This window comes from Chanodichthys erythropterus, chromosome 20 (assembly GCF_024489055.1).
Source record: "Chanodichthys erythropterus isolate Z2021 chromosome 20, ASM2448905v1, whole genome shotgun sequence".
NCBI classification, from domain to species: Eukaryota; Metazoa; Chordata; class Actinopteri; order Cypriniformes; family Xenocyprididae; genus Chanodichthys; species Chanodichthys erythropterus.
This window is the reverse complement of record NC_090240.1, coordinates 13,657,987-13,683,509: the sequence shown is the minus strand read 5'-3', so window position 1 is coordinate 13,683,509 and position 25,523 is coordinate 13,657,987. Positions and strand designations below refer to the sequence as shown.

Below are 25,523 nucleotides of genomic sequence, written 5' to 3'. Positions count from 1 at the left end.
TATGTGTGTGTACTGTCTAAAGTACGCATACTCTTTTGTTTGCTCCTTGTGGCTCTCTGAACTGTAACTCTGATTAACCCTGTAAAGCCTGACATATAAAGTAATAATCAGAAAAATGTCTAATGGATCTTTTTATTTTGCAAATATATATATGCACGGATCAGGCATAACATTATGAGCACTGACAGCTGAAGTGAATAACATTGATTATCTCTTCATCACGGCACCTGTTAGTGGGTGGATATATTAGGCAGCAAGTTATAATTTTGTCCTCAAAGTTGATGTTAGAAGCAGGAAAAATAAGCAAGTGTAAGGATTTGGAAGAGTTTGACGAGACAAATTGTGATGGCTAGACGACTGGATCAGAGCATCTCCAAAACTGCAGCTCTTGTGGGATGTTCCCGGTCTGCAGTGGTCTATCAAAAGTGCTCCAAGGAAGGAACAAAAAAGGGCAGGTGCTCAAGCCCCCTGTGATGTCTGTGTGTACGTGCCTGCGTACCACCTACCTAAGCATTGTTGCAGACCATGTACACTCTTTAATGGAAATGGTATTCACTGGTGGCTGTGGTCTCTTTCCAATCGAGCATCTGTGGGATGTGCTGAACAAACAAGTCCGATCCATGGAGGCTTAAAGGACTTAAAGGATCTGCTGATAACATCTTGGTGCACACACACACCTTCAGGGGTCTAGTGGAGTCCATGCCTCGACGGGTCAGGTCTGTTTTGGTAGCAAAAGTCGGACCAACACATTAGGAAGGTGGTCAAAATGTTATGCCTGATCGGTGTGTATATCTTTAAAAAAAAGTTATGTATGTGTTTTTGTTGAGTATCAGGCTATTATGGCTCATATTGTATGACAATGAGAATATGGAGCTCATTCTTCAGGGAAAAAACACTATTTTATTCAAAAGAACCAACTGGGCGTTTTAACAATTATACTAAAAGACATTTTACTTGCTAAAAAAAAAAAGTATAAACTATCAATCAGATGACAGAAAGCCTTTAGAGGATTGTGTACAACAGGCTTTCAGCAAAATTTTTATCATTTTGGTAATTTACAGGCTTTAGAAATTTGTGTATCAAATGTGATACAGTAGGCTCTATACGGTTAAATTGTGAATTGAAAGACTTGTTCTGTACTTTATTTACATGAGTGACAACTACTTTCAACTGAATTCAGTCACACAAACTGGAGCAGATTACAAAATTCCCTCTCTGGAATTAAACTCAAAGTATACTTTGATTTTTACATGTACTCTAGGGTAAGCGTACAGTGCATGTGACATTATTTCATCATAAGGATAGCATGTGTGCAGCTCAAAGTCTGGACACTCAGCCCGTGGAAATGTTTTTTATTTATTTTTATTTTTTTTAAAGTTTGCATCATGCTATTGTTTCAGTCTATAAAAAAAAATTAAAAGAGACAAAATAACATACAAACAAAGAATAAACACCCATGTTGACTACCTGAAAAAGTAAAATAGCAGCCCTCTGGGACTTTTGCCTGGAAAATCCAGCCTCACCACTGTACCAGCAGATGAGTCTGGTCGGCCTTTGAATCAGTTCGATTTCTAGGGCGGAGCAAATCTGAGCAAACAGGAAGCGGAGTAAACCAATCAGAGAAGGGCGGATATGACGTTAGCAAAGCGACAAGAGAGTCAACAGCGAAAAGTAAATAATTAATGTGTTTTTGGTCATTTAAAACTGAATTCACAGGTGAATAGAACACTCTCGGGTCTCCCGTGTGCAATCTTTGTTGATATTGAAGGGACTTTCGCCGCACTAGAGTGACGCTGTTTGCGTCACTGAAATAAACTAATTTGCATTAAAAATTGCACGGTAAATTGCACGGTACGGTTTGGAGTTGACTCGAATCGCGACGGAGGGCGGACTGACCAGACTGATATATCTTGTAGAAGAGATATCATTCTGGACTTGCCAGGCAACTGGGACTTACCATTGGTCAAAAAATATTTTTGAGATGACTTTTTCCCTAGGGTTTCTGTGGGTCTTAAGAAAGTCCTAATTTCACAGTTACACAAATAAAGGCCGTAAAGTCATTAAATGTTGCATGCATTGCAAAAAAAAAAAAAGAATATCTTCAGTATTTTTGTCCTATTTTCTTGAAAGTCTTGAAAAACTGAACAAAATAATTGAGTTTAAGTGTAGAACAAGAACATTGTTCTTTGTCAATGACATAGGAAAACTTCCCTTTGAATTAAGTTTAAGCATCTCTTGATTTAAGAATATTTGGACATTTTCTTTGGAAAACAAGATAAAAATACTTAGGAAGAACAACACTGATCAGAAAAAGTAAAAGATATTTCTGTATTCTAGTGGTTGGGAGCAGAGATATTCAAGCTATTTTTTTTATTTTTTATTTATTTATTTTGTAATATGAAGTAATGGATATCTGTTGAAAGCTGTATTTTCAAACTCTGAGGTGTTGCTAATAGAACTCACTGTTTTTCTTCCTAGACATTCACATAAGAGAACATATTGACATAGTGTTCCCCTTCAGTTTATTCCTTAAATTTTCTTCACTTGGTCTTAAAAAGGTCCTTAAAAACGTTTTAAATTTACCTTCATAAAACCTGCAGAAACCCTGAATTCCTTCATGAAAACTCAGAAACAACAATTCAGACAATCTCACAATTCTGATGTAATTTGGCCATTTTGTCACACAATACAATGATATGTTCAAGTGGTTACAGGAGTTTTTTAATGTTGATATTTTGAATAGTAATGGCATGTGGAAGTGTAAATCTGTTTTCTGCTTGTGATTAGCTCACCAGCGACTGATGTTAATGCCAGGTGTAACATGGGCCATTGTGGCTTGCATGATCTGGTGTTTTACCATCACATGCTTAACCCTTCAGACCGACACAACTGATCTCTTTCTCTCTCTTCTCTTCTCTGTTGATCTTTCCACACAGAATGGACAGAACTTCCAGGACTTTGATTGTCAGGTAAGAGTCTCTTGTGATCATTAGGCCTTCATGTACTCCATATGGCCTCCTTAAGCATTCAGCCACAGTCATTAATCTACTCCTGTACTATTGCTTCATATCCTAGCGTGGTGTGATTGTGAAAGATTCTTGACCTGTACTTCACTGTAGAGCAGTGAAATTCACTCTTGTGTCTCTGTTTTTCTGTGGGTGTGTGGGAGTGTTTGTGGGTGGTGAGTTGAGCTTCTGTGTGTTATCTGCTGAAGAGCAGGATTTGACTCAGGATCTTAGCACACTTCATTATCATATGTTTATTCCACTATTATTGCTCCTCGCTTCATTCTTTTTTTATTATTATTATTTCCTCCAGTGGCAATCATTCAGATGATTCAGTATACACTTATTTCCTATAAGCATGCAGTAACAATTTTCAGATTTTAATGCAATGCAAACATGCAAATTTCCATGTTACCTACACAATTTCAAATTTGTAATTACTAAAAACTATAATAAACTGATGACAATTTAAATCAGATTTTAAACTGGGCCAACTTGCAAATTAGTTAAATCAAATTTCTGCTTTCAAAGAGTCTTGTAAGTGCTTTTCTTGAACTTTGGCCTATTTAATTTGTTGGATTGTTTGTGTTTTTATTATTTGTCTGAAACTGTGTGCTGCCGTTTTGACCAGGTCTCCCTGGAAGAAGAGATTATGATATCTCAATGGGATTTTCCTGGATAAATAAAGGATAAATAAATCAGTATTTAAGTAGTTAAATTTATAATTAGTTGTTAAACAACAATAAAAAATTACTAAATAAAAGTAGCATGTTCTCTTTTTTTTATTATTAATTTGATTCTGTCTGTATTTATTTTTTTATTGTTATATATGATTTCATGTGGGATTAAGCAAAATATTTTGTGTATGGTTTGTGAGTAGCATGGTTCCCTTTTGTTTCCTGTTCACTCACCGTTGACTCTGAGGAAACCCCTTTCTCCAACCAATCCTAAAGCCCTTATAGAGTCACACCATTTTGCCTATAACTGACCAATGGTGTTGAAGCACAGCGGTGCAGAACACCATTTACTCTTCAGCCTTCAGTTGTCCTGATAATTAAATTTTTTTTTTATTAGGATTTTGGCACATTTAACTGCTCATTTCAGTTGTTTGTTCTCCTACCCTAGGCTCTATCTTTTCCACATTGCTGTTAGTGCTGCTCACCAGCTCTTCATTATTCATTGTCCTCTCCATTCTCTTAAACCTGATTAGATTGACATCTGAGCCCCAGCAGGTGTAGGGCGGTTGTAGTCCAATTTCACCCAGGAAAAAGCAAGTCCTAAAGGCCGTGACACACCAAGCTAACGTCAAAGAACTAGTGGCTGCGAAAGCCGACTTTGTCGCCTTGAATCAGCTGCATATGGGCCAAAAAGCTGCGCTTGAACACACCAAAAAAACTACAGGCGACTGTCAAATAGCACGTGTTTTCTGTGCCTGCGTGTAAAGAAATAACTGTCTAAAGCAGAAGGTATCAATAGTCTATATTCATCATTCAAAAAGGAAAACTGAAACTAGGACTGCAGATATAGAAACCGTAAACAAAGTGGTGCTTGCTTACCATTTTAAATATTAATCATGCTGATCACTTTCTTCATTCCAGGCAGCTCATGTTGTTATGAAAATATTTGCATGTTGGAATGCTCAGGTAAGATGACTTAAAATTAGAACAGCCTTCAGTTTGTGCGTCTCGACTTTGCTTGCTTTCATCACTTTCGCTTTTATTGACTTGTTAGCTAAACTGAACAGCCATTCAGAGTGATCACTCTCACCAATGACCCCGATTTCGATTCAACATGCTGAATTGGGTGTACTGCTCCTGACTTGAGCCCGACAAGAGCCGATGTGTGGAACACACCGCAAAACTAGCCTGACAGTTGCTCACCGACAGCCGAAGGTCGGGTTGGTGTGTCACAGCTCTAAGGGACATGAGGAGTTTCTCAAGAAAAGTAAAAGTGTTCTCCATCCTCCTTTAAGAGGAGATGCCACAAGCATACGTGATTTTGACTAGATTTAACAATTTTGACTTTCCACAGCATTTTGCGAACTCCAGAAAACTACCAAACTTTTGGAGAACATCAAAAATAATGGAGAACATCTAAAATAATAGCCAACAAATGTAAAATTTATTGTTTTTACATAGTAAATTAGCATAAGTGTAATTTTTAATGGCCATTTTCTTAAAGTTTTTTTTTTTTTTAATTACCATTTTACAAGCCTGGGTGCCAGCCTGAACCCTGCCCACAACATTTTTTGGACGGGAAGTTCGGTCTGGACTCGATCCATTGTGGAGTAATTATGCTCGGCTCCCAGAAGGCCGAGCCAATCAAATTGCCAGGGCGGGCTTTAATCGATGATGGACAGGCTATCTGCGGTTACATAACCACCCACGTCAACAAAGAGCGCTTGGGTTGAATTGGTTTTCACCAATGATGACTGCAGCTGGAGAAGTAAGATGTTTAGATTCCGAAAGAAATCGACAGCGCATTCATTTTAAAAGACGAACAAAGAACCGCAATCCAGGCATTTGTCGATGGGAAAGATGTGTTTACCGTCCTTCCAACGGGATTCGGCAAAAGTTTAAGTACAAGTTCAACATGCGTCACTTACTGCATTGCTCTGATTGGTTGTAGGTCTATCCAATTGAGTGCAAAGTTTTTTTTTGTTTTGTTTTTTGCTGGTTCGGTTAAGACACGCCCCATAATTAAAGTGCAGTGGAGCAGTATCAGACTCACATTCTGCCTAGAATATGAGTATGACGAAGTCAGGCTACCATTTTACAGGAATTTCTTTGTATCCTTTTTTTGGTTTTAACATACATAATGCACGATTTGCATATTGTATTAACTGAATGGGTGAGGCCACCAATATATATATAAAAAAAAAAACGTGTTTTTTTTTGTGCAATTTTATATGGAATTTATTTATTTATTTAATATATAAAAGGAAATGGTGACGATTTACAATAAGGTTTCATTATTTAACATGGACTAAGAATAACCAATGCTTCTACAGCATTTAAATATGCACCATGAATATGCAAATTAGCCCCACCCCCGCTCAATCACACAAAATCAGTCAGAATACCTGAATACTCGGTCAGTTTTACTGTAGTAAACGCTACATGATGGCAAGTGGAAATACTAGTTTAATTTCTTCCATAGATTTTTGAACCAGAAACTGATTCAGAAGAAGTGGAAGAGTGAATTATACAGGCTTGTCTACATGTCAATGTATCAAAATGGAAATGCATTTTATGCATTTTCGCTGACTGTTTTCAAACAGCTAATGATGTGTTGCTTATCTTACACAAACCATGTTCCCTTTCGCCGTCCGAGTCAGACAGCTGCCTTCTAACATCAGTATCCTTAGAAACGCTTTGAACAACTCAGACGTCAGTGGGGAAAGGCATATCGTTCATCATAACATCGTAATATACATCACACATCAGCTATATTGCTAAATCTATCCAATTTTTCATATCAGCAGTAAAATATACCTAGATAACCTGGCTTCTTTTGAGAAGCTTCTTTTAATACTCACTGAAAATACTACTGACTTATAAATTTGCATATTAAAAACACCACATAGACATATAAACAACATTTAAAAACCTAATTTTGACTTGAAGGACAAGATATAAAAGAGAGTGGGAGACTTCATTCATTGTCTTACACTCTGCAGTGCTTTTGTGCTTCTGTACGACTGTCTGACATTTCTTGCAAGAAATAAAACCTTTGAAAGACATTTGGATCAGTTTGTCTCTTATGCAGTAAGAGTCAGTTTTGTTTTTGCCACAACAGTTAACAAATGAGACTTTTTGTAAAGCGTTACCAAGGAAATGGAAAAATTGTAACCTAAACACGTAGGATTGTAGTACTTCCCCCTTAACTGTTGACTCTGACTTTAAGGTCTTTCAGCTCCTTAAAGTATTAAAGAGGCTCATTTATCTGAGGTTCGGTCTGCACTCTTTAAGTGAGTCTCATTTGGAGTATTTTTAGTGTGGTGAATTACACTATAATTTGTCATAATATGCACTCGCGAGGATCATGCCAGCACTCACAGGTTTAAATTTAGCCTTGCCAGGTACATCAGCTGGCCGTACAGATCGGTGAAAGTCTCAGGTGAGAGTTACGTCATCATCACATTCACAAACCTGAGAGGATGCAGAATGTGTTACTACACATACGGATGGAATATAGACAAGGATTATGAGGAGAGATGGGTGAAGAGAGTCGTGAACCATAGTGTTTCTTGTGTTTCAGTGTAAAAGCTGATCTTTTTTTTCTATTGGGTTTCTACTAGAGCTGGTAACCATGCAACAGGAGGACTTGGACTGTTACATAACATAACGTCTCTGAACTCCTCTGAAGGGAGAAAGAGGACATTTACTGTAAGAGTGAACTAGAGTAAATCTTTAGAAATTAAAGAGTCCAGGCTTAACGGTTCCCTGAAAGCCCCATAATGCCTGATTATTACTTTTTTTAAAGCTTTTATAGTACCCAGCATTTTGAAGAGCAGTTGCTATGGTGACGGTGTGGATGTTGGCTGGTGGTTCAGTGTGAGATGTGAATGGGTCTCTTGTGGATGACGTAAGCTGACACCTGTTGGGCTTCTCCAGAAGAGGGCAGTGTAAATACATGTAACAGACAAGCTGTTCTGACAAAACATGTTGAATTGTGTTTGGTGGTTGTTTGATTTGCACTGTATGTTTCAGTTTTTTTTTTTTTTAAATGAGTAACTTTGCCCAAATGACATCTGTTCTGTTAATGCCACTTGGTCTTCTGTCCAAACAAATAGCAAACAGCATCATTAAGTATGTGAGCTTGTTTTTCTCTCTCTCTCTGTGTGTAGCTGATAACACAGCATTGGTTCTGTAGGGGTATGGCATTGGTCACATGGCACACGGGGCAGCGGATGTGCTTAGTCAGGCGTGATGTTCACTCTACCAGAAAAGGACAGGCACAAGAGATGACCATTGTATCTGCTGTATGCAATTTTTTTTTTTTTTTTTTTTTTTTTCCCTGTTGCTCGTAAACAAAAACATGTTTACGGGTTATGAGTTTAATCTCTAGCAGCAATTATGTAATGCACAAAGCTGGTGATATAAGGTACGAGAGACTGCACGCTATGCCAATATTCCCCCACGATAACAATCTCGAGTGCCTTATTGCTTTTGAAAGACTGTTACTACTTTAATTTGTGTCCTTACTATTTTTATTTTGTTTTAAATTAAAAAATTTTACTTCCTTTCAGGGCTGTGTGATTGATTCATTACGATTTCAAAATCCAACGAATATAAAAACAAAATAATCAAGATAAAACTATTATTTCACAATGATGCTCTCTTTTTGTCTTTGTTTCATCTATCCCTTTCCTCTTTCTTCCCTCCCTAAAAGCTCAGACTCACTCCTCGTCAGGCTCTGGCATGATGATTTAAATTTTTATTATTTATTTGAATTAGTATACATGTATTTATTTATTATATATTATTTATTTATTATTTTTAATCATATTATTATTATTATTATTATTATTATTATTAATTATTATCCACTGTTTAAAAGACAGTTTTTATAAAATTTTTAAAAATCATTATGGTTCAATGGTAATTTATTGTATAATAAATAGTAATTTATTTTATAATTTATCATTTATTCACCCTCAAGCCATGCTAGGTGTGTATGATTATCTTTTTTTCAGACAAACAAAAAAAAAAAAAAAAAAAAACTGAAAACAATTAAAGGTGCCATCGAATTGAAAATTGAATTTACCTTGGCATAGTTGAATAACAAGAGTTCAGTACATGGAAATGACATACAGTGAGTCTCAAACACCATTGTTTCATCCTCCTTATATAAATCTCATTTGTTTAAAAGACCTCCGAAGAACAGGCGAATCTCAACATAACACAGACTGTTACGTAACAGTTGGGATCTTTAATATGTACGCCCCCAATATTTGCAAATGCCAGCCCATGTTCAAGGCGTTAGACAAGGGCAGCCAGTATTAACGTCTGGATCTGTGCACAGCTGAATCATCAGACTAGGTAAGCAAGCAAGAACAACAGCGAAAAATGGCAGATGGAGCAATAATAAATGACATGATCCATGATAACATGATATTTTTAGTGATATTTGTAAATTGTCTTTCTAAATGTTTCGTTAGCATGTTGTTAATGTACTATTAAATGTGGTTAAAGTTACCATCGTTTCTTACTATATTCACGGAGACAAGTATGTCGTTATTTTCATTATTAAACATTTGCAGTCTGTATAATTCATAAACACAACTTCATTCTTTATAAATCTCTCCAACAGTGTGTAATGTTAGCTTTAGCCACGGAGCACTGTAAAACCCATTCAGAGTCAAATGTAAACATCCAAATAAATACTATACTTGCGTGATTAGACATGCTGCATGACGAACACTTTGTAAAGATCCATTTTGAGGGTTATATTAGCTGTGAACTTTCTATGTTTATGCAGTGATAGAGTCGAGAGCTCGGGAGGGGGCGGAGAGCGCTCGATTTAAAGGGGCCGCAGCATGAATCGGCGCATTTCTAATAATGCCTCAAAATAGACAGTTAAAAAAATGTATTAAAAAAATGTATGGGGTATTTTGAGCTGAAACTTCAGACACATTCAGGGGACACCTTAGACTTATATTACATCTTGTAAAAAAACGTTCGATGGCACCTTTAAAAAAATATATATCCTGGCTATTCCAAGCTTTACAATGGTAGTGTATGGCGTTCACAATTTTGAAGCCCAAAAAACTGCATCCATCCATCGTAAAAGTAATCCATATGGCTCCAGGGGGTTAATAAAGGCCTTCTGAAGTGAAGCGATGGGTTTTTGTAAGAAAAATTAGCACATTTAAAACGTTATCTAAAATAACTAGCTTCCGGCAGACGACCGTATACATACTGCACAAGTCAGCTTGTGTCACAAGTAACCCGTTATGTGATCTATGACATAGGATGTAGGAGTATCATAAGCTTAGACACCTCTCGCTGTTTAAACAAATAAGGCTGTGCAACAAACTCAAGCTCCTCTTGTCTTATATCGAAATCCTCCAACATTTCTCTTTAAAAGTTCTCATTTTAGACTTGTAATTCATGACCGGTGTTTTGTTTTTCTCTATCCTCTGTGCTTCCGTGTTTGTGCGTCGTGCGTTGGGTCAGAGGTTACTCTTCCACCATTACTCGACTTGCATAGGTTTTCTGCCGGAAGCTATGTATTTTAATTCATAAAGTTTTAAATATGGTTATTTTTCTTACAAAAACCCATCACTTTGCTTCAAAAGGCATTTAGTAACCCCCTGAAGCCGTATGGATTACTTTTATGATGGATGAATGTATATGTTGGGCTTCAAAATCATGAGCACCATTCACTACCATTATAAAGCTTGTAAGCTTGTTTTTAAATACAGCTCTGATTGTGTTCGTCTGAAAGAAGAAAGTCATATACACCTAGGATGGCTTGAGGATGAGTAAATTGTGGGGTAATTTTCATTTTTGGGTGAACTATCCCTTTTTCATTTTTTATTTTTTTTTTGCCTACTTCCTTTAGAAAATATAGTAATTAAACTACAGTTAATAGTTGTCCTCAATTGGTGCTGTACAGTTATGTGACAAAGTATTTCAATACTGTGTATTTCAGCATGATATTTGCATGACATTGATTTTTAGCCTGTGAATATCAGAATATCTATTTTATAATGATGTTTAGGCCTATGCAGGCCAGAGCATAGCATTTGTCTTAGTTCATGATACCTACAGTAATGCATTAACTAATGTGAACAAAATGTAACCTTTGTGTTTTGCCAAGTGTGCTTGCCGCAATAGACATTTTGTGAGGAGGCCTGTAGTGTGGCGACGCATGCTGCCCTCTGTGAGTCATAAGGAGTATTGCGTTCTCTTAACATCATGTCTAGTAGTTGTCAGACAGTGAAGAGGCAGAGCTGACATTTTAATGTCTGAGATCAAAACTCTCTGGCTGTCTCATCTCTGTTTGACAGCGTATCAGATTTGGAGCATCCTCAACTGCTGCTGTGGCAGGATACACCTGTTGCTTGATGTGGCTGCTGTCAAGCACACACGCTTGCATACAGTTACACTGATCAGGGGTGTGTTCCAGCACTGGGGTGTACACGCGTGGGCCGCTGCACAGGGGGCTTTCTTTACACTTTGTGAGTGGAGGGAAATCCTTGTTCTCCCCACTCGCTCATCCATCAGAACCTCAGGTGCATCCTGGGACAAGGTTACACCGTGTGAAATGTCAAGGGTTAACCTATCTTTTTGGGCTCATAGGCGTATAAACGTTAGATATGGTTAAAAATCAGGATCACTTACATTCTTGATCATTATGCAGGTTTTATTCATCATATGCTTGTGATCCTCATGGCCTTTGTAACAGTTCACAGGCTTTTTGTTGTGTTTTTATTGTTCATATGGGGTTGGAGTGATTTGGAAATTTGCATCACAGAATGTGATGATTTCATTATAGGAACAAAAGGAATTATGATAAAATATTTACTTACAGTGGTTTGTGTTTCATTGTCTTAAAGGTCTGTTTCCATCAGAGGTCATGGTAATTACAGTGCATTCAGAAAGTCTTCATTATTTCAGTTTTTTTGTTACAGGATTATGCTAAAAAATAATTTAAGGCACGACACCCCAGGTGAATAGGGTAAAAAAAAAAAAAAAAGATCTAATAGATATCACCATACTTCAACTGTTGATTGATTACATTAGGAATTACAAACATTTTTGTATTACAAATGTTCTGAAATGTTGTTTAAATATGCAAATAAGGCGTAATCTAATTAAATAAGAACTAATTTGCATAAATTTCTTTAATAAAAATCTGAACATGGGTTCAGGTTCAGAATTCTTGTTTGTATTTTTGTTTGACAGTCAAAGGTTTTTACTTAGGGGATTTTGGATTTCTATTTTCTATTTTCAGAATATAGATATGAATAAAACTGTTAAAGTTTGGTGTATGTAAGTTTTGCTGAAGTGGAGATTTCTGACTGCTGGTGATGCAGGTGAAAAAACTCATTTTAAAGAAAACGTCCTTTAAAGATATGTACTGTAATCGAAACCTACAGGCGCAAATAGATAAAGTGCTATAAAAGATACACTTAAACGTGTATTTTGGATGTTTTCTCTCCACTAATCTGAAAAAAAAAAAACACTTTGTGAAAGCCCAAAAATCTCAAAATTGACAGATGCATGAAAAACATTTTTTTTTTTTTTTAGCCTGTAGTGTCTCCTCTTAAATTATTTGGTAACACTTCATATTAGTTTTTTTTAACTACTATGTACATACATAAAATTTAAAAAAAAAATGATGTACTTGTTGTGTTCATGTTATATTGCAAAACACTTTGCTGTTATCGAGGTGGGATATGGGTGAGGTTAGGGACAGGTTTTGTGGTTAGTTAGGTTTAAGGGTGGGTTATGGGGTAAGGAAAAGGTCAACATTGCATTCATAGATGTAATTACCAAAATTAATTACAGCTGTAATTACATGCAGGTATTTTAAAATGTAAGTACAATGTAAAAACATGTATGAACACAAAGTGTAACCAGCAAATTTTTAACCAACTTTGTATTGTTACATTGTCAGTAGTGTATGTAAATGAACAATGTTTACTCATTCTCCATGTTTCTTGGACCGAGAAACCGAAAGGACCAATTTGTTAGCAAAAGTCTTTTGACAGCCCCAGGGCTTTCGTGAAAGCTACAGATTATACTTCCGCATTTTTATATCTGGCCCACAGACAGTTGGATCGACAGAGGGTTATTAACAGAACAGTTATTGTACGGGTAGGTTTATCACTGAAAATCATAGTTGGTCTACTCTTTATTATAAAAATGGAACACTATGGTAACAGCTTTCTTACCTGTATGCGATGTTGTTTTGCTTCGATGGATTGGGTGGAACTGAGAGAACGGCAGTTTCTTTGTTTTTCCTCTCCATTTGGCCTAAAATAATATTCGTGGTCATCCAGTTTGAAATGTTGACTACAAACACAGAGGTTTTTCAGATCTTCCTTTGCGGCATTCTCTCCATATTTACTTTACTTTACTTTGCGGCCTTGAGCCACTGCCTACAACATGCTGGATCCTTCACTGGAAACTGAAAATAACTCCTGCTAAAAAGTCAACACCATTATGACTATAAGTTTGCTAAGAAGTATTTCCTACTAAAGCAAGACAGTATTTGACTCTGGTCAGGTGTATCCATAGCAGACTGGTCGGAGTGGACTTGGATGGCATCATGCTAGTGCATTAATATGGGTGTTGAAGTTTGGCAAAAGTGAAGACAACAACCTTTTTTCTTTTTCCATAGTCGGGTAATACAGATTTATATAAAAAAAAAAAAAAAACTTTCTACTGTATAGAAAAGCCCATTTTGCCAGTGAAGTACCCTTTTGAAATGCATTGTATCAAATTATCTATTTAAATGTTAGTTTATAGTACTTAAAGACACTTAATGTAAAGTGTGACCAATTATTTTTTCACATCAATCTACACTCCATACGCCATAATTACAAAGTAAAAGATAACTTAAAAAAAAAAAAAAGGTAAAAAAAAAAAAAAGTTAAGTACAAGTATTCAGACCCTTTGCTATATGACATTTAAAATTTAACTGGTGTATCCCTTTTCTCTGGATTGACTTTGAGCATCAGGTGCCTTTGCACAGTTTTAGTGCAAATAAAAAAATGCACTTGTGCTGTTCTTATCTCAAAGTAGCTGAATTGTTGCATGACGCTAATGATCTAAAATGACCTATTTTACAAACCATTTGTCTTGCATTGTTGCTGAATTTCACGGTACACAGTTTGATGTAATCTAGGTCAAGTTAACCTTCCATGTAGTTTAACTTTTGTAGCATGATGCTGTAAACGCTCCAGTGCTTCCATGTCGGGTTATATTGAACAGTAAATATGAGAATGATAGTGGAATTTGTCCATACTATGACAATATCTAAAAGTGCCTATATATGTTTATTGAATTTGAGGTCCGTTTTCTATCCCTCATCAGACCAAATCCTTTATCAAACATCTGCAGTAGCAGACATGGTTGTGGATGTTTATCTAAAGCAGATGACAGGGAGTGAATCCAGGATGACTTCATTGTTGAATTGTAAGAGCAGCATCATTCTTTGAGATTGCACCCTTCACACTCTCTGTCATCTCCACTCCCTCTTTCTCATTTAATACTAAGCTGTCCAGTGGTCCTGACAGTGACCCATTATTCCTTGCTTGACGATTTCCTCTCTGTCTTAATCCTTCCGTTCACGTCAGTCAGAGTAGAGAACACTGGAGGCTGGAGCCTAGCAATGCTACATGGGTTATTGTGCCAGTCTCATGTCCTTTTTACTTTTTAGTACCATTGAGTTTGAACCAGAGTTTAATTGCTTTTACGCCACGTTGTTATTCTCATCCACAATACGTTTGCAGAATTTTGTCATTGGTGTGAAAGCTGTTTCTAGGCAACAAAGCATACAATCCAATCAAGTAAAGTAGATATCTATGTTCGGTTTCATTTCTGCTTAATTCCTAATTAATTTCTTAATTTATGTCTGAAATAAGTTGTACTTATCAATTTTAGACTAAGTTGAATGGCAATATATGCCAATCAAGAGCCTGCTGTGCTGTTATTTGAAGGCACATTTTATTGCTCAACGGTCTGTTGTTGTGACTTTTTATCATTTCAGATTAACCCATAAACTACACACAAAAACTGATCGGTCACTTCATGTTTGGAAATTCTTGCAGCTTTTTCTGGCCAAGAAAAGTATAATTCAACAAGACTTAGGGCCCTATAATACACACGGCGCAATGTGACGCAAGGTGCAGCACAAGTGTGTTTGCTAGTTGGTGTCTGGCGCCGTTCGCGTTTTCCCGTTCAGCGCCACGTCCTTAAATTAGTAAATGCATTTGCGCCAGTAAGTGCGCCCATGGGCGTGCTGGTCTAAAAAAGAGTGCGCTTTGACTTTGCTTATTACACACAGGGATGCGCATCACACAAATATGCCAAATATTAAAAACAAAAGGATTACAGTGTAAAAGAATATTATTGTGTAGGCTACATAAATATAAAAATGTAATGATGAATAGTCATTGTGTGTATTAGAATTAGGATACCCATTTTCAATTCAGCCTATTACTACTTATAATGATGAACGAAACTGGCTAATTAATTGAACAATCTTGCTAACACACACACATATTAACTGACTGATCGCGCGGAGCTATTTGAAAGCCTGCATCCAACGCAGACGACTGAAAGATTGACTGGCCACTTAACAGGTAATTTCAGCAAAACATCACTCGTTGAACTCCTCAGTTGAATCGGTGTGTTTAATAAGTCAGTGTATTTTATAATGTTATATGTTATATAATATATATAATGTTATATCCTGCTTGTCCCGTAGATGACCTGCTCGTGCGCTTTAACTTCGCACACGAGCAGATCAGTTTCTTCGCTTGAAAAGCGTTCAGCTTTTCCGCCAACAAATTCCGGCATGTAAATAGCAATCCGCCATGGCGCGAGCGCATCTCGCTCTTAAAGGGAAGGGGAGATGACACTCTGATTGGTCTATTGAACGTTACGCCCATTACTCATTAAGAGAATAGGGACAACCCATTTCAAAAATGCGCCCCGGCGCACGGACCGTTTTTCCGTCGTTAAAATAGCAAAAGTGGATTTGGACACGCCCTGAGTGCACCTGCGCTGTGCTCTTCACACTTTGCGTTTAGATCATTAAAATAGGGCCCTTAGTATGCATTTTTTAAAGGATGCCCTTGTGAAAAAGAAATGCACTTCAGCATAATTTTAAAGCGTATGACTGTAAATAGTACTGAATGTAATGTTTTCAGATATTTAATTGCAAGTTAATTGTAATTAAATGAAAAATGTATTATTATGCAGTTAGCTGAACTTAAATGGGTCAAAATAGCACTCGAAAGAGCATGCTTATATGTAAATTCATAATTATTTCTATTGTTTTTTGAAATGTGGTTAAGGTTTGCTGCTGAATGTACTGACAAGCATTCATGGTAAACTAAAATATGCTTTAATTTTTTAACCTTTATTTAACCAGGAAATAATGAGGCTATGCATAGTTGTAGACAGACAGTCACCGAGTGCCGCAAACAAACAGCCACCTTTTACAGCTCCTCCCGAACCAAAACAACGAGCTTATGCTGCATTCATGCTATATCATAAGAGTGATTACGAGATGACAGCCCTTGTTGTTCTACCCGGAGCTGTTCACATTCTCTGAATTATCGGACACTATCAACGCTGAAATTAATCTGCAGCAGTCAGGTGGTACAAGCTCTTTAAGTTTAAGTTTATTATTCTAATGTGTGCTTTGAGACATGAGGTAATTTATCGCCGTTTCGTGACACTTTGCAGACTCTGCTCTGGTTGTGTGCTTCAAAACTAGCTTGCTATTGATAGCCTCTCTGAAACTGCCTACCCTACCTTTTGACTTATTTCTCTCTTAAATGTGTTTGGAACTTCAGCATTGTGGGATGTGATATTGTGCCTAAAAATGTCATTGTTACTAGGGCTGCTCGATTATAGTAAAAATCATAATCACGATTATTTTGGTCAATATTGAAATTGCGATTATTTAACACGGTTTTTGGTGGGTGAAATGATCAAAGTCTTATTTCATGATATGAGTATTATTCACAATTATCGATACTTCAGCAAAAACTAATACTAAGTTAATTAATGTAAGTAAAAAGTTGTTTGAACAGATACATAAGACAAGTACACAGTCAGCAATAAAATAAGAACAAGGAAATTAATTACAAACAAAATTGACCAAAAAATACAACAGAACAAAAATACAAAGTAAATAAATAGTGCTTTAGGTTTTTCAGGAAGACGAACTAACAGTGGTATTCATATAAGTAATAGCCTACAACAGAAATTGAATAAAGTAATCAAATGTAAAATGACACTGCTGTATACATTAAATATAGACTAATCCTTATTTAAAACTACAAAAGTTACTCATTCAAGAGCAGTGAGTGATTTTTATCTTTGTCTTGTTTGATTTAACATTAATGACTGCAGCAGATTTAATGGGCTGCTGTCACTTTAAGAGCTGCACAGATCCAATATACTGTTACACACACTGTTTTAAACACGGTTTCTCAAATATTTGCATTCACTTCAGACATAACCAACTGTTTTAGAGGATACAACATATTTGTGTGTAGGCTATTTGACATTTAGGCTCGTATCTGAAGCCCACGGTATAATTTGCTTATGCACGTTCCTCACCGTCTCGGATCAGGCACACAGAAAGCCGCCTAGGGAACAGCATCTCTTTCACAGCTTAATGCGCTTTTAATAACACTGTTTAATATCAAACACATCCCACAGTTTAACAACATTAGACCCATTTTACAACACTCACTTATTTGGCTGATTTGGATGTTAAGTTTGGCTTGGGGAGGAATGAAAGCTGGATGGAATGCGGCAGCGGAACAATAATTGTTTTACCTCGATTATCTTGTTTTCATAATCGTTGGAAGCCCTAATTGTAACTCCTTGACGCAAGCCAGAAATGGTATTGTATCCTAATGCTAAACCTCTGACATTTTCAAACGGCAGAACTGATATGCTTGAAAACTTCATACCTGTAGGAAAGTGTCATGAAAATTGCAATTGGAAACACCACCACCTCATTGCTCAGCACAGTTCCCCAGCACTGCAGCCAGGCTGCGCTCTCCGGACGGGAAAAAGGAGGTTAAGGTCAGGATTAACCAACTCTGCACTGTGGAAAACAACCACATTTCCCACACTAGTACCTCTAATATATTCTCCTTTCACATTTTCTGTGTCTTGAAACATAATAGCGGAGACATTTGGAGACATTCGTGCATGTATTTTTCGCCATACGGAGTTGACCATTTCTGTCACTATGGCAACAGCAGCTTGGATGTTACCACGTGTTCCATTCACTTGCCGACTTTTGGACTGATTTATCCACCTTTATTAATTACAATTCCTAATAATCACCCTTATCAACTTGCACACCCAACACACTTGAAACAGAAGCTGAGATTTACACAGCCCACCCCCTCCACCTGACCCTGTAAATCCAATTAGAGCAGCTTGAGTGCCCTCCATATCTACCACTCATCGCTCTCCGGGCATTTATACGTCAGCTTTGCTTTAGATCCCTCGCTTATCCTTTCGTTTTAGCCACATTGGCTTCTATTGAGGGGGAAAAGACCTTTTATTTGTTATCAGTGGGTGTTTGAAGCAACGGACTGCACTGTTGTCTTCTTCCCATCCCTTTCTCTTAATCGCGACTGTCCCCTCCCTTACCTCCTGCCACCGCCCCTCTCTCTGAGGAGAGTGAGAAGAGGGAACAGGAGAAAGCGTCTGTTTTGTAATCACTGGATGAAACATGACGGCAGAGCTGGACATCAACCAGGTTTCCTGTGCTGTGACTGCCGTGGTGAGTGTTAACAGAAAGAGTGTGTTTTGTCTCGGAGTAGCCTGTTGCTTTCTCTCTGAAGCACCAGTGGGAACTTTGCAGGCATGAACTGTTCAAGCTCTCACGCCTGTGCACGAGTGCTGATGCAGTTTGAGTCGTGTCTGTCGTAGGTAGTGTGGGTGAACGATGGGCGTTATCTGCCTTTTGTCTGACGGTTGTTTACGTGTGGAGTGTGTGCTTTATCTTGTGCTTTCATGTGTCTGTAACATCAAAGGGAGGCCTTTGAGTGTATGTGTGAGGTTGATGACAGTGAAACATGCTGTAGTGTTCTTACATTTTAAACAGGGGAGCATGGTGCTAACAATGGGTTCAATTGTCAGTAAATGCATGAACTGATAAAAATGTGTAGATTGAATGTAATGTAAGCCGCTTCGGATAAAAGCATCTGCCAAAAGCATAAATGTAAAGAAATGTATATGATGTGAAGAGTATAATATAATTAATACTATTTGATTGATTTTCTTCTGGGTTTTATTGTGCACGTACACATGATATTCATCATTTTTCTTTAAAATAATTGTAATTTGTTCTCCCTTTTTAAAGCAACTTTTTGGCTGGCGTCACCAATCCATTTCCCTTCCAACCACCTGATTTTAAGTCATTAGTAATGATTAATAATGTGCTGCTTATTACCTGCATATTGTCACTTGAGATGCAGCATGGATAATCAAATAATGATACCAACTTTAATCAAATTTTGGTCATTTTATTGTCAAGCTGAAAAGAATAAAATTAAACTATGCATGCTTCTCCAGTATCAATGTAATGCAGTTTCCATCAGCATAATGCATGATGCTGAACTAAGTTAGTTTTTTCTGTTATCTTTCCCTTTTTTTTGTCCGTAGTTTTATAATATTTTTTATATAATGTCTACATTTTTATGAACCAACGTTTTAAGAAAACTGAAATCAGAAATTACGAAAACCAAGAAATCTTGGCCATGTAGGTAGTTGCCTTTGATATTGTCAGTTTGCCCATTTAGATTTCATTCTTACTGTCAACAATTGGTGTCTTGTAGAAGCTATGTACTAACCTCCCTAACTTAAAGGGTTACTTCACCCAAAAAGAAAATTCTGTCATTTATTACTGACCTTCATGTCGTTCCACACCCGTAAGACCTTCATTCATCTTCAGAACACCAATTTAAGATATTTTTGCTGAAATCTGAGTTGTCTAGCTCCTCCATAGACCGCAATATAACCACCACTTTCAAGTTCCAGAAAGGTACTAAAGACATCATTAAAATTGTTCACATGACTGCAGTGGTTCAACCTTAATTTTATGAAGCGGCGAGAATACTTTGTGCGCAAAAACAACTTTATTTTTGTATTGTATTGTATATCTTTATTGTCTACCATGGTGGTAAATTGTCTTTGGCTCACCAGCACATAAAATAGCTGTACATGTAGTGTTAAAAAACAACAAAAACAGACAGTTTCACAATTCATAAAAACAACAATATCTTCTCTTCTGTGTCTTTCTCCTATGCTTTTTATGTCCAGCGCTTTCAGGTTCTACATCAGAAGGGCAGCTCAGTATTGGACAACGCTGTTCACATGTGCAGCACGATGCATGCGTGTGATGCTGACGCAGGAGATGGCCAATGATGAGTCGACGTTCTGACGTAGAACCTGAAAGCGCTGAACATACATAAACAGTGCTTTTCAACTCTTTTAATAACTGCTTTTCAATTCATTTATTCGTATAGATCTTTTCACAATACTTAGCATTTCAAAGCAGCTTTTCAGACAATGCATGAGGTGGCATCATCTGAAGTCATTGCATGGGTTGGTGTCATCTCTTCACTGGTGTTGGGTTATCTGAAATCGTTATAAGAGGTTGGATCCAAACTGGAGTTGATGTAATCACTAGTTACCTCAGGACCTGCTGTTCCTAACATTTCAAGCAAAAGATAATCATGTGCATTTCATCTAATATAACTGGAGTGCAAGGTTATGAAATGTATAATGTGAATGCTTGGACAAAGAGACGTGTCTTTAATATAGATTTAAATCATGACTGAGCCCCGAACATGATCAGGAAGGCTATTCCAGAGTTTAGGAGCCAAATGTAAAATTGCTTTCCTTTAGTAGACTCGGATATCCTACTACCCAAAGTCCAAAAGTTTTGTGACCTTAAAGAGCATGATGGTTGTGGCACGGTATAAGATCAGTTAAATATACAGGAGCTGAACCATTTAGGGCATTGTAGGTTTAGTAGTAATACTTTGTGATCAATACAGAACTTAACAGGTAACCAGTGTAGAGATGATAAAATTGGTGTTATATGATCTTATATTCTTGACCTGTTAAGAGCTCTAGCATCTGCATTTTGGGCTAATTGTAACTTGTTTATTGAGGATGCAGGACAACCAGCTACACTCTAAAAAATGCTGGGTTAAAAACAACCCAAGTTGGGTTGAAAATGGACAAACCCAGCAATTGGGTTGTTTTAACCCAGTGGTTGGGTTAAATGTTTGCCCAACGTGCTGGGTAGTTTTATTTAACTCAACTGTTGTATAAATTACTGTATTGCTTGCTTAAAATGAACCCAAAATATGCTGGAAATTAACATTTATTAATATGTTTAATAAATGAGCATTTATTAATAAGATAATGAATAATAAACAATAAACATTTATTAAATTGCTTATTAATAAATGTGCACCTTTTGTCTATTATTGTTGCCTCTAGTAATTATGTATCTGATTTTTAATTTCTCACCTATTTTGGATTAATTTTAAGCCAGCCATATAGTAATTTTTAATCAGTAGTTGGGTTAAATAAAACAGGTAGGAGCAGGTTGGGCAAACATTAAACCCAACCACTGGGTTAAAACAACCCAATTGCTGGGTTTGTCCATTTTCAACCCAACTTGGGTTGTTTTTAACCAAACATTTTTTAGAGTGTAGTAATGCATTACAGTAATCTAGTCTGGAGTTTGAATTTGAGTTTGAGTTTAGAGTTTGGGTTCCTTGCCGCTGTTGCCTTTGGCTTGCTTAGTTGGGGACACTTGACATTTGATATTCAATAGTATTCTTGACATTTATTCAACAGTGCTTCTGATCTGCCTGCATTGACACTATTATTTAAGAGCTGCTGTGCAGCCAAACTATGTACCAGTTATCAATGTAAAGCTGCTTTGACACAATCTGCATTGTAAAAAGTGCTATATAAATAAAGGTGACTTGACTTGACTTGACTTGAGGTCATGAATGCATGAACTAACTTTTCTGCATCAGAAATGGATAACATATTCCATAGCTTAGCAGTTTTTCTGAGGTGGAAGGCTATTTTTTAAAACGCAAAATTTGATTTTCAAAAGACAAATTAGATTTTCGCTGTCTAATACAACACCCATCTTTAACTGTAGACAATGAAGTAATTTAAATTTAAAGTAATGCAAATTGTATTCTAAGAGATTCTTTGTACAGATTTTTGGTCCAATAAGTTTATATCATATATATATATGGTTGTGACAGTGTTGCCAGAGGGCATGAACAGCTCTGGATGGAACGTTGCAGGTTGCCATCTTGTAATTATGGTTATGTCGTGGCATGAATACGCTCCCAATGATTGGATGAACATTTTCTGGTCCTAAGACTTCCATAGAAGATGTGCTTTTTTAAATTAAGATCACTTCTATTGACTGCTATCAGGATGTAAAGAGAATTTCAACTAGAATAACAAAGTGTTTATGAAAAAATTGCCGACCCTACCTTTAAATAAACTAAATGGTAATGGCCTGATCTAAATCACCTTAATGCCTGTCCCTGAATACCAGTCGATCTAAGAGCATGTCATGATCTATAGTGTCTCCACTGTTTACAGACCAACTTGTTTGGATGGAGATTTGGACTTTTTCTACAACTTTTACGACACTGACATCCACCCAAGCTCTTTATCATGTTCACCTTGTTCTCTTTCTTCCATCTTATCAGAGCGTTGCTGTCTCTGACAGCTCCCTGACACAATACTGAGCTGCCCTCAGTAGGGCTGCACGATTAATCGCATGTTATTCTCACGCGCATTTCGTCAGTAAAGCCGGTTCCCTGATTACCGCTAAATCGCCATCACCTGCTTTCAAATGAAGCGGCATTTAATAGACAGAGCCGTAGTTCACAGACAAGCCACGCAATATCGCGTTCATTATCGCAGGCGATTCATCTGCGATATGAACGCGATATTGCGTGGCTTTTCAGTGATCTACGGCTCTGTCTATTAAATGCCGCTTCATTTGAAAGCAGGTGATGGCGATTTAGCGGTAATCAGGGAACCGGCTTTACTGACGAAATGCGCGTGAGAATAGCATGCGATTAATCGTGCAGCCCTAGCCCTCAGGCACAACCTCATCTACACTCCTGAGAGGAAAAAAAAATAAAAAATGGGCCAAACCAAAAATGGCAAAATATTTAATGGTCTTTAGTAGTCTTAACCATTTTAATCACAAATCACTGGTCAAGACATTAGCAAGAATTGCACAAATACTGTAGTAGCATATCCTAGCATTCAGTGTAACACTAAACACATAAGTTGTTTAAGTATATAAATGTATAAAAACTAGTAGATGTGCAACACGTCAAATAGAAACTTGATGTCCACCAACTGATGGCACGTTGCAACGGCCGTTTCCATTGTACATAGCTTTGATAATTAAGGGGAGTGATCACGTTTTGTCATGTCACAGCGTGCTGCTCACGTCCAGTGTAGAAATGGTGCCACTGTAGAAACACCTGTTTCTGAAGACTGTTTGAATGGTACATCAAGAGATCAGACAAACAATCACCTAACATGAGATGTCATGGAGAGCAATATGTGTATGTGCACACTCAAACATAACCGCCTTGTCTATTTTTAAATCTGCTGCCTTCAGTGGGTGCGCTGTGGTTTGCTTCAGGTGTCAGCTGCTAGCATGATTTCTAGATCTTCTGCTTAAGACATCACTATCAAAGACATTACCTGTGTCTGTTAACATCAACTATGAGAGAGTTGATTTAGCTTTCCCTTCTTGCCGCCTTGTACTAATGAACACGCCTGCGCATAGTGACCTTCAGTTAAGGTCACTAAGGTTGTGTGTGTTTCTGTGTAAGTGTGTGTGGAGTCTGCAGGTTTGCATCAAAACTATGTCAGTCTCCTCTGGTGCGGTTCAGAGCTGCTTTTAGTGAGCTGCAGGCAGATATATCCAGAATAATGAAACCTCATGCTGTGTGTGGAATGAGATTAGAGCCTGACCTGCTGCTCTTCTGTTCTTGGGGGTTCTTGAATTGTGCTGTTAGCCTCTCTCCTCATTCTTGTGGTTCAAACCTCATCCTGTTTGTCTGATCTTGTAGCTGAGGTGTCCATTTTGTCCGAGGCGGCAGTTTTTTTTTTTTTTTTTCTGAATCTGACGTTGACCTTCATTTGTTTGGAAACCGGTTAAAAAACACATTGAGGAGTTAATTGTGAGTCTCCGCCTGATACGCTTACTGTGGTAGTCTGTGTTACCGGTGTTCCTCGGTGTTCGGCCATACATTGATTACATTACTTGGCCACCGCAGCACCATTCACCACTTTTACATTTTTATAGAAATAAAAACCAGTTCAGTTAGACAACTGACGCTACAGTTATAAACTGTAAGCTTTTGCTTTGCTCCATACACCACGAGCTGCAGCGATGCAGTCAGTTCTCTCTTATAACGTGACGAGAGTAAGGAAAGATGACTGACAAGACAATGGAGGAGGATTTGGTGCGAAACGGATCCAGAGCGTAATGGACAAATATCTAGTCAAATGCGGTCAGTACCGCCACTCCCTATACAAAGAGTGTGTGTTACTGTGAATTTGAAAGTGAAAAGCGATTTCAATCCCTCCTCCTACAGCTCCGTGCTGAAACAGTTGACGCTTTTGTGCTTTTATTGATAATTCACGTGTCATCTTCTGATTGTTTGCAGGAGCACGACATTGAGACTCCTCTTGGTGTCCTTCATGTGACTTTGAGAGGGACCCCTAAAGGCAACCGGCCGGTCATTCTCACCTATCATGACATCGGACTCAACCGTAAGTTGTCCTATATATTCAAAGTTTGGTCTTTTGGTCTCAGAATGTGCCAATAGAGCTCACCTACTTAGAGAGGACAAGAATGGATGGTGTAGATCAGTGTTTCTCAGCCCCGTTCCTGGAGGTCCACCAACCCTGCTTCTGAATATGCCTACTTCCCTTTTATATAGTAGGTAAAAAAAAAAAACAATAGTGAAAATAGTAGGTTCAAATTCGTTGTATTTATAAAAAAGTAGACAAAAAGTACCCGGATGTCCTACTACTACCATTAAAATTCTGAAGTGCACATACAATGAACATTTTACTTTCCCACAAGGCCATGAGAGAGGGGTTGTGAATGATCATAAAGTGACGCAACTGACATTGTATATAGTACATGATGGTTGTATATCTAGATTACACACTTGCTTTTTTATGGTTACAAAGTTCATTCCTCATCAAAAATAATACCTACTCAGTGTGTAATTTCAGTTGTACCTCAGCACTACACATTTTCAAACTTTTTTGGGGAGTGTATATACAACTAATTGCAAACTGACAGGCAGAAAACAGGGCATTGTCGATGGGAGTTATTTGGGTCTAATAAAAACAGTTGTTTTGAAAATGTCTTGTTGAACCCAAGAGATCTTTTTTGTCTGATATTGATATATGAAAAGTGTGTGAGAAAAGTGTTTTGTTGTTCTCTTGCGACGCAGATAAGTCATGTTTCAACACACTCTTTAACTTCGAGGACATGCAGGAGATCACCCAGCACTTTGCTGTGGTCCATGTTGATGCTCCAGGCCAGCAAGAATCTGCACCTCCTTTCCCCACCGGGTAAGACAAACTACCATAGATGCAAATGGCTCAAAACTATAATATATCCTAACTTCACAAAACTGGTCTGTGCAAACTTTTTGCCCCCTAAAGTTTCAAACAATCAAGCGAAGCGGCAGCTAGAATG

The 25,523-nt window shown here is 37.5% G+C and overlaps 1 protein-coding gene across 2 annotated transcripts in view; it reads left to right on the top strand.

Annotated features, from left to right (window-relative positions):
- The window catches only part of ndrg3b (ndrg family member 3b), a 74,434-nt gene that overhangs the window by 31,405 nt on the left and 17,506 nt on the right, over positions 1–25,523 (top strand). For both annotated transcript variants that reach the window (XM_067370427.1, XM_067370428.1), the window contains exons 3-5: positions 2,937–2,969; positions 24,475–24,580; positions 25,276–25,396. In XM_067370427.1, coding sequence (XP_067226528.1) covers positions 2,937–2,969; positions 24,475–24,580; positions 25,276–25,396 — 260 coding nt within the window. The remainder of the gene's footprint in view (positions 1–2,936; positions 2,970–24,474; positions 24,581–25,275; positions 25,397–25,523) is intronic.